The following is a 10,253-nucleotide window of genomic DNA, read 5'->3' as shown; positions in this document are numbered from 1 at the left end:
CAAACACTGAAGAAAGTTTACGGCTGAAATGCATTTATATTTAGTTTAAGAGATTCCAACATCTGTATCTTGCCTAATGACTACTGTAAACCCCTGATCCCACCGGTAGCAACATGGGCAGCTAATGCAGCGTGACACACAGGGTGCAGGGAAATAAATGAATGAAAAACAAGGCAGTGACATAGGAGATACTGATTGCAGATGTTAATGGCATGATCAGTGTTTTCAGTGGATTACTCTTTCCACCTGTGGGCCTGCAGACACTTTCAGCATATTATCATACACAGATAATACATTCATTTTTGGTTCCAACCATTTATCATGACTTTATCTACATTATTTGGTTAGTAATTTGGGAAGGGATCTGTGTCTCTACTGGATCTTCCAGATGCTCTGTATGCTCCATAGCTGCAGTAATAAACGTTTTGTGACTCATCTGCTGTATTGTGTGTTCTAAGGTAAGCGGGTGTGTCTCGGGGAACCTCTGGCCAAGATGGAGTTATTCCTGTTTTTCACCGCCCTACTTCAGAGGTTTTCATTCTCGGCGCCTGCTGGAGAGCCGCCCAGTCTGGAGTTCAACCTGGGAACCACTCGCTGTCCCAAACCTTACCGCCTCTGTGCCACACCACGATAAAGCACTACACACAATGACTCACTGTGTGCCACTGCATTTATCTTGTAATGCATCAAGACTATTTGTATACTAGATATATGCATATCTTTCTTTTACTGTAGTGTAAATAAAACACAGTTTGGAAGGTTATTCAGGCAGTGGCCTCTTTCAGTAAACCTTTAGAAATTCTTAAAGTAATTTCCTGTATTCAAAGATCCCATAAAATGTCATTAACATTTTGTTTTTTAACAGAAATCACAGTGCTCACCTTGAAAAGAGTCAGTTAGAAGATGAGGTTTATTTCAGAACGTTTGTTGATCCCCATCAGTCGGTTAGACCTTAAGAAATGTCTTACATGAAAAATCAAACTTCTTAAAGAACAAAAAAGAGAAGTCCAGTTGTTTTTAACTGAAGCTCGTAGGATTACCATGACTTAGATGACTAAGTATCAACGCAGATATACTCAGATACAGGTTTTGTAAAGTAGCTGGATGTTTATCTAGATTTGTGCAACAAATATATATATATTTGCATTGTCAAATTACTCATCTGCTAGAATCAAAGGGTGCAGCAATAAAATCATTCAGTAATTAGCAATAATGTCACAGTCTCAGGTTTTTCATTACATTTTTGAGTCATTCATTCAGTCTTGTTGTTCTCTGTTTTACTTCTTCCACACACCTGCCACACCCACCTCACTCACTCCATTAACAGCTCACCTGTTTCCACTCTAACCAGTACCGCGGTATATGCACCTCCAGCCCTCTGCTGTTCAGCTTCCAGACTGTGTTCTTTGCAAGCAGCAACCCCCAGGGCTGCCCAAAAAAATGAAGCCATCTTGTGGAAGTACCAAAAACTGCAGTTCCTGAAACGGCCACTTGAGGCCGATGGCAAAAGTGAGTCAATCCCCATAGACTTCCATGTTAAAATGCCCAACTTTACAACAGAAATAAATATGTTTAGAGCCTGACCTGAAAGACGTTTTTAGTCTCTATGGCTAATTCCCTGTTCATGACAACTGTATGGAGAGTGAATTTTTATAAAACCCACCCATTTAAGCTGCCGAAAGTTATGGGCACTTTGAGTGACAGGTGGGTTCCTCCGTCGGAGAGTCCATGTCCCAGAGATGTTTGCATGGCCTCCTTCAGGTCCACTCACGCTCCACCTCATTGATCGGATGTAGGCTACAGGTTCATTCATTCGTTCAGCCATTTTTACAGGAATAATTGAGGCCATGCTCCTGTTTTCAATGATGTCTAGACTACAATCTGAACAGAATAAATAGGGCAACGAGAAAACAACCAGCAGGAGACATCATTCTGAAGCAGTTACAATCAAAGTGCTTTGTAATCATGGTTTTGAATTGACCCACAGGTATAGCTCTTTGACATTTTATTGTTGTTTGTAAAATGTTCTTGATGTGTGCAGCACAAAACTAAAACTACATTTTTCCCAAATTCAGTATATGCATGCAGGACTTAACAAATTTATTAGACCACCATCCAATGTAAGGTTTTTGCCACAGCTGCTCTGAAACAACAGCAATGGTAATTACCAAAATCAATTCTTATGTTTCCGTAATGGTTAATACACCAGTATGTAGAAGCTCTTTAACCAAAATGACATTTTTAATGCAAAATTATAATTATTACTGTTATCCATGAATTTTCAAATTTACTGTTTTACAAAAAAATATGAAAAAAATAGTAAAGCACATTACTATTTCTTGATTAAGATGTCAAATTTAGTTATTTACTTGCATTCCTGAACAGAAAATTTGTTTTACTGGTTGAATGTTGTGATTGATTAATTCTAAGTTCTCAGAAAAGCCCAGTGAGCCGCTCAATTTGGGTATGAGAAAATGAATTCAGTCTGAAATTCCTCATTTCTGTTCAAAATGGTAAAATGCCAAGAGCTGAGTGTGCAATAAAGCACTTCATGATGCTAATTGTCCATATATATGTGTGTGTGTGTGTGTGTGTAGGCGTGTGTATGTGTCTCTGTGTGTGTAGATGTGTTTCGGTGTGTTTCGGTGTGTGTGTGTTGGTGTGTGTGTGTAGGTGTGTGTGTGTTGGTGTGTGTGTGTGTGTGTGTATATGTGTGTGTCTGTGTGTGTGTGTGTGTGTATACACACGCACACATATATATATATATCCCTCCCTGCATGCACATGTTTGACCAAGAGTGACAGTGAGGTGCAGCCACACCACTATGTACTACAGTATGGGTTGGCTAAGAGAGACTGGGAGGAGTCACTCCATTTCACTAAACGCACCTTAGCGGGAACAAGTGCAGTTCAACGGAAGACATGGAGGCAATACTCCGTGTTCTTGACTTGGAGTGGATAGACAGCAGAAGTATTTTGATATTTTTATGTGTTTTTCTGCTGTTGGCTGACATTTGGAAGAACAGGGTGCCGAAAAACTTCCCTCCTGGACCCTGGGCTCTACCTTTTATTGGTGATCTTCATCGCATCCAACCTGCAAGACTTCATCTGCAGTTCACAGAGGTATAGGTCCATATAGTAATAGTAATGATAGTAATAGTAATAATAATAGAAAATAAAGAGTCTGAGGCTTTAGAAACATCTAACACACTGATAGCATCTGTTTTCTTTTTCCAAACAGATTAAACTGTAAATTTCTTTTTGCATTTTGAAATAAATAAATATTAAAGGAAAGCCCTGACTTTGAAAGCAACATTTCAAGCTTCCATTCAACAGGTTCAGGCAAAGTCCGATGGGAAGCAAAGGAAATCATTAACTCAAGTCAAGAAAAAAGGAAAAGGACTTATAAACTGTGAACAGCAGAGGTGGTATTCACATCCTTAAGTAAAAGTAAAAACAGAGCAATGTAAAAATACTGAATTGCATTGCATTGTATTTTAAAAGCTTGTTGCGCTATCAATTGTGTAAAAATTTAAAAGAAAATGCAGATGCAGAGCAGCAAGTACAATATTTCTCCCTGAAATCTCATAAAGTGGGCATATAAAGTAGAAACGCTCGAGTACATGTATCTCAAAATTATAATTAAGTGCACTACTTAAATAAATCTACTCAGCTGCTTTCCATCATGACTTACTTATGCATATTTTAACTTGTCTGCAGTAAACAGTGTGATATGAACAAATTAGGGAATTTGTTACTGGGGTAACTCTATTTGGAAAGAAAAAAAAATGTATTATGTGTGCTTTAGATGCCACTGATGTCTTTGCACTCTTGCAGCTGGTTGTGTTGATTTAAATGTCGTGTTGCCTCGCAAAGTGACAACAACTGCAAGACACTGCTGACAGAACACTTGTTTTTAGTCAAAGTCGTCCTCTCTTAAGCTAAAATATGTCCAGAGAGCTGATGTTGCATTTTGTTTTGCAATCAAAATTTTCTTTTCTGTGTTTCTCTGCAGTTCCTCGCTCATTATATTGTGCATGTGTGGAGCCTGCATGTTAACAGACCCTGTGACCTTTAAACAGAGTTAAGAACCCTTCAATTCGAGTGAATAATGTTCCATAAAGCACGGAATACATAAACTATATTTTGAGAGAGACGTTGTGAGGTGCAGTAGTTTTCTGGAAACAGCCTCCAATAGCTTTAATATCAGTTACATTCTGTGTCATTCCTACATTCAGTCATGATTTGTTGTTCCTCAGAAGATATGTCACCTTAGTGTTACACCACAACACCAACCCACTGTCTGTGCTCAGTTTGCAGAGAAATATGGAAACATTTTCAGCCTTCGTCTTTCTGGTGGAAGGATCGTGGTTCTTAATGGCTACAAGCCTGTGAAAGAAGCCTTGGTCCAACGTGGAGAAGACTTCGCAGATCGTCCCTTTGTACCCTCGTTTGATGAATTAGCTAGGGAAAGAGGTGGTGTTTGTTGAATTTTATTTCAGTTCTTAGTTGGTGTTTTCCATGAGACCAGCTGTATCAAATTATTTCTGGTCTAATGCTGTTTTGTGTTCCCAAAAGGTATTGTGCTATCTAATGGTTATCTATGGAAGCAGCAGAGGAGATTTGCTCTTCATACACTCAGAAACTTTGGTCTGGGCAAGAAGAGTATGGAGCTGTTCATCCAGGAGGAGTGTCAATATCTCACGGAGGCTTTCGCAGATCACCAAGGCACGAAAATTCTATTTTACAATGACGCATTACTCTTTGCTACCTAATACACAGACATGTGGTTTTACTTTTAATTCCAAATTTGCAGCAGAAAATCACGCAAAAAGACACTTCAGATCACAAACAAAAATATGGCAACCATCAGAACTTGAAAGACCATCTGCATTCACTGTATTAGAACTGAAACAACTGATCAGTGTACTGTATTTTCCGGACTATAAGTCGCGTTTTTTTTCATAGTTTGGCCGGGGGTGCGACTTATACTCTGGAGCGACTTATATGTGAAATTATTAACACATTATTACCGGTATATCATTTCACATGTTATTTTCACATTAAACCGCAAGAGGGCGCTCTAGGCCTGTGTTGATAATTTCAACATTGGCGGTAACTTTTAAAAACAACTGAGAAGGGCTTAACAAAAATGGCACCGAAAAGAAAATCATATTCTGCAGATTACAAGCTGCAAGCAGTAAAATATGCAGCCGAAAACGGTAATTGAGCAGCAAGAAAGAAAGTTTGGAGTTAGCGAGAAACTTGTAAGGGACTGGCGAAAAGCGGAGGTTACTCTTACTGAAATGAAGAAAACAAAAAAAGCCAATCGCGGGCTAAAAGCTAGGTGGCCACAGCTAGAGGAACGAGTTCGCACATGGGTGCTTGAACAACGTGCTGCCGGGAGAATGCGCAGTGCAACTTTCCTGGAAGTCGTTGGATGGATCGACAAAGCGTGGGCTTCGGTGACAACTGAAACCATTCTGTCAGGATTCAGAAAGGCTGGAATAATTGGAACTGCAACTGACGATGAGTCTGACGTAGGCGACGTAGAAGAGGAAGCGCCGCATCTTCTACCTCCGGAGTCAGCGGACTTGTTTACAAGTGACACCGAGGATGAAGATTTCATTGGATTTTAGTTATTTGGAGTGACATGGGTGGTTTGGTGAACTTCTTCGCCTGTTATTTATGCTATAGTTATCTGAATAACTCTTAATATGTTATGTTAACATACCAGGCACGTTCTCAGTTGTGTCATGTAACGTAAGCATACCGTACAATTATTCAGCCTGTTGTTGCCTCTATTCTATTTTTATTTTAAATTGCCTTTCAAGATGACATGTCTGTTCTTGGTGTTGGATTTTATCAAATAACTTTCCCCCAAAAATGCGACTTATTCTCCAGTGCGACTTATGTATGTTTTTTCCTTCTTTATTATGCATTTTATGGCTGGTGCGACTTGTACTCCGGAGCGACTTATAGTCCGGAAAATACGGTACATAACATGAATAATGAAAAAAAAAAAGAAAGTTATCATGAGGCTGGCTTGCACAGCTCTAAGAACTTTTCTAAATATGACTAGCTTGTATTGGCTACACAAGCTGACACTGCATTTACGACAGAGACAAACTTTGTAAAGCTTTAAAACTATGAAAAGGACATAGCTTAAAGGACATATATATTCCTTTTTTGACAAAGTTTCTACATTTTCTCTTCACTTTAGGCAAGCCTTTCAATGCCCAGTCACTGATGAACAGCGCTGTGTCCAACATCATCTGCTGTTTGGTGTTTGGACATCGATTCGAGTACACTGATAAGGCGCACCAGACTATTCTGGACCACTTCAATGAGATTGTGCTCTTGCAAGGAGGTATATTGATCCAGGTGAGCATCCAACTGACATCCAACAATCTCATTTAAATCAGCGTTTATGCTGAACACATAAGTCAAATGTGGATTTTAAAAACAATATTGTACAAAGATTCCATTACAAACTAATCAAATGCAGCATGTAAGTATCAGTAAATCTTTATCCACTGATGATTTAACCAGAAATGACTTTCACACCGTTTTGTGTCTGTCAGAGAGTTGATAACTGTCCTCCTGCTGTGTAGATTTACAACAGCATGCCCTGGCTGATGAAGTGGCTGCCTGGACCTCATCGGAAGATCTTTGCTCTGTTGTATAAGATCATTGACTTCACAAAAGTCCAGATCAAAGAACACAAAGAAAACCTCAACCCCTCATCACCAAGAGACTACATTGACTCATTTCTGGTTGAAATGGGAGATGTGAGTATCTCAGTGACTTTGTCTTGTGTTTTTGCTTTTCCAATGAATTGTGTCAACTTATTCCTGCTTCTGTCTCTTGTGTCATTGATAGAAGGAGGACAAAGATGCTGGGTTTGATCTCAAGAATTTATGTTGTTGCACTCTGGACCTGTTTATTGCTGGAACTGAAACTACTACCACTACTTTACACTGGGGGCTGCTGTACATGATCCACCACCCTGACATACAGAGTGAGTGTACGAGTTGTTAGAGGTCTCTCACAGGTCCGTCCTATGTTGGGGGAGAAGGTGTGAGATGTGTAATTTTATCACAGATTGACATTGTTTCCTGCTGTCACTTTGTGCAGAGAGAGTCCAGGCTGAGATAGATGCTGTGATTGGTTCATCCAGACAGCCCTCCATGACTGACAGAGAAAACATGCCCTACACTGATGCAGTCATCCATGAAATACAGAGAAATGCCAACATCCTCCCGCTCAATGTGGTCCGCATGGCGAACAGGGACACCACACTGGATAAGTACACAATCCCAAAGGTACACAATACCATAGATATATACAATAAGGGCTAGATGTCTCGTCCGCGCTGTCGGCCAATGGAATCTCACGGCCACACTGGCGGCCATCTTGCCACAGTCCGCTCGCTCACCCATAACATTGTGTTGTAGTGGTGCATGTACTTTTTAAATAACCAAACGGTTTGGTTTGTTATAAATGTCAGAGGTATAGTTATAACAATTATGGATAATTATGGTACACTCTCACGGCCAGCAACAATTAGTATCTTAATTATTTTATATCTTATTTGTATTTTTGTCATTTGAATTTTAGCCACGTTAATAACGTTTGCAAAAAACCAAACCATTTGTAAATCCGTCAAGATTTCAGCGAGATAAGAGTATTTACGTATGTACAGATCACTCACCTCCGTTCATGTACCACAGGTTCCGCCAGAGAGCTTCCCTGTATCAAGACGGCAGAAGGGTGTTGGCGTTCGAAGCGCCGCCTTAAGACATCTAGCCTTTATTATACATATCTATGCACAATACCACTTTAACATGAACTAATAGTAGATGCATTCTGTTATTCTATTCTTATTCTACTTCTTCTATTCTGGACAAGAAAAAATCTGGTTAATGTTCTCACTTGTGTACATATTAGAATTTTTTTAATGCTGATAGACAGACACTGTTTTTGTATTTATGCATTGATTTTAATGTCGAGTATATTATTGGTGTTGTCAATAATGGTGTTTTGAGATTAAATATTTTTTAAATTGCCTGAGAATAAGCACTAAGGCTAGTTAAAGTATGTACAAGGTGTGTCAGAAAAGCTCCAGGACTGGTGTCATAAAAGATATATTAACAAAGTTAATTTAAAATGATTATTTTTGCTTCTTATGCTAATTTTGCAATTACATCATTGCTAATTATGTAATTAGCCATACAATTATGTATGGCTAATTATGACATGTAAACAAATGTTTTAAGAGGTAGGCTAAATAACCTTTTTAACAGAGTTTTTTTTTTTTTTAGGGCACCATTTTAATGGCTTCACTGAATTCGGTCCTAAACGATGAGACAATGTGGGAAACTCCACACTCCTTCAACCCTCAGCACTTTCTGGACCAGAATGGTAAATTTAGGAAGAGAGAGGCCTTCCTTCCATTTTCTGCAGGTGAGTCAGTAGATCCAGTGGTAGCCAATACAGGTACAAATAACATTTTGTTTACTGCAGTGCCCATCCCTGTCCAAAATCATTCAGGACAAGAGATGCTAGTGTTTTTAAGGGAGGGAAAGTTCCAAACACCCATAAATCGTAACATACACTTGTCACGCAACTCAGACACATCTTCAGTGATGTATCCTGGGATCATTGGGTGTTTTGGGTCTTGCAACATCATACACCTTCCCCCAGGTGACTCAGGTTGAAAGCTTGATCTGTGTTTTCAATGGATTATATTCAGTTTTCTGTTTGTACAGAAAAATACATACATTTTTGGATCCTACCATTTACCGTAACATTACCTACATTATTTGGTTAGTACTTTGGGAATGGATCAGTGTCTCTGCTGTATCCTGACTTTCTTTCAGAGCTGCAGTGATAAATGTGATCAAAGCGAATAGTCTATGAATTGTATGAATTAAATTTACTTGCTGTATTGTGTGCTCTAAGGTAAGCGGGTGTGTCTCGGGGAACCTCTGGCCAAGATGGAGTTATTCCTGTTTTTCACCTCCCTACTTCAGAGGTTTTCCTTCTCATCACCTGCTGGAGAGCAGCCCAGTCTGGAGTTCAACCTGGGAGGCACTCGCTCTCCCAAACCTTATTGCCTCTGTGCCACACCACGATAAACCACTACACACAACGAGTCACTGTGTTCCACTGTGTTTATCTTGTAATGCATCTGCTATATACATTTTTGTAAGTCAATAAACGGAGATTAATTTATGCTTCTCACGCAGACTGCTATGTGTTAAAGTTCATACCGTTGTTTCAGTCTAAGGTGGGGCAAGTGAGACAATGCAATGACTCTCAGTGCTGTTGATGACTTGAATGTATTTCACCTGCTTCTACATTTAGGGTTCGTAGAAGCTGAAGTTTGTACAACAGGATATTTGAATAAATTTTAAAAGCCTTGAAATTTTATGGTCTTCATGCATCATGTACCAAATTTGATCACTTCACATATAAAATAGCATATTTTGTTTATTTATTTATTTGGAATAGTTACCAAGAAAATTACCAATCTTCAAACTTGAGGTCCATTTTATCTTTGTATCAACACACATATGACTTAATAAAAACAACTGATGATATAACTAGCAAAATCAAATCCTAAAAACTACAGTAGCTTGAACAGTGGTTGTGAAAATGTTCTGACCCTTCACTGATTATGTTTCTATCGTGACAATTGAAAGAAGCTGTATAGTCCATCGGTTCGGACCCAAAATTTCTAATCGGTACCACCTGAGGTGACCAATTCTTTTTGGTATTTTTAACTTGCTATATGTCTCTAGTTTGCATTTTGATATGCCAGCCTTTGCAGACTCACAGCTTCATACATGTTATCTCTCGTCTCATGGACATGCCCCACGATGAAAGGCGCAGGGTCTGAGCCAAAAGTCCCATCAGTGCGACGGGATGGAATTTGATAGGATTTTTCCTCATTACAAACAATAAGAAACGCCACATGCACACATCATCATCTGTATTAATAACTTTACAGCACAGAACAATACTATAACAAACTTTAGACTGAGAAAGATGTCGTTGCTATGGTAACAAGATTTTCTGTAAGCGCAGTCATTCTCATGCGTGTCACTAGCTATTCTTCATCAACTTCATCTAGATCAGAGTCAGTTAATTCCACTTTGACCTCTTCTTCACTGGCTTGGTTGCAATAAAGAAGCAGCAATGATACTGAGAAATGACATTATTTTTTTTGACCTTGCAAAGGTGGAATTG

At 39.1% G+C, this 10,253-nt stretch overlaps 1 protein-coding gene across 1 annotated transcript; it reads left to right on the top strand.

Annotated features, from left to right (window-relative positions):
• Positions 1–2,918: 2,918 nt before the first annotated feature.
• On the top strand, positions 2,919–9,429 carry LOC103370403 (cytochrome P450 2J6-like). The gene is made up of 9 exons (XM_008299456.1): positions 2,919–3,122; positions 4,313–4,475; positions 4,578–4,727; positions 6,223–6,383; positions 6,614–6,790; positions 6,882–7,020; positions 7,137–7,324; positions 8,324–8,465; positions 8,964–9,429. Exons 1-9 carry the CDS (start codon positions 2,922–2,924, stop codon positions 9,137–9,139), a joined length of 1,497 nt encoding a protein of 498 aa, XP_008297678.1. The 5' UTR covers positions 2,919–2,921; the 3' UTR covers positions 9,140–9,429.
• The last annotated feature ends 824 nt before the right edge of the window (positions 9,430–10,253 follow it).

Source organism: Stegastes partitus, unplaced genomic scaffold (genome assembly GCF_000690725.1).
Source record: "Stegastes partitus isolate 25-593 unplaced genomic scaffold, Stegastes_partitus-1.0.2 Scaffold30, whole genome shotgun sequence".
In the NCBI taxonomy this organism is placed as follows: domain Eukaryota; kingdom Metazoa; phylum Chordata; class Actinopteri; family Pomacentridae; genus Stegastes; species Stegastes partitus.
Note: the sequence above shows the minus strand (reverse complement) of the source record. Positions and strands in the feature narration are given on the sequence as shown.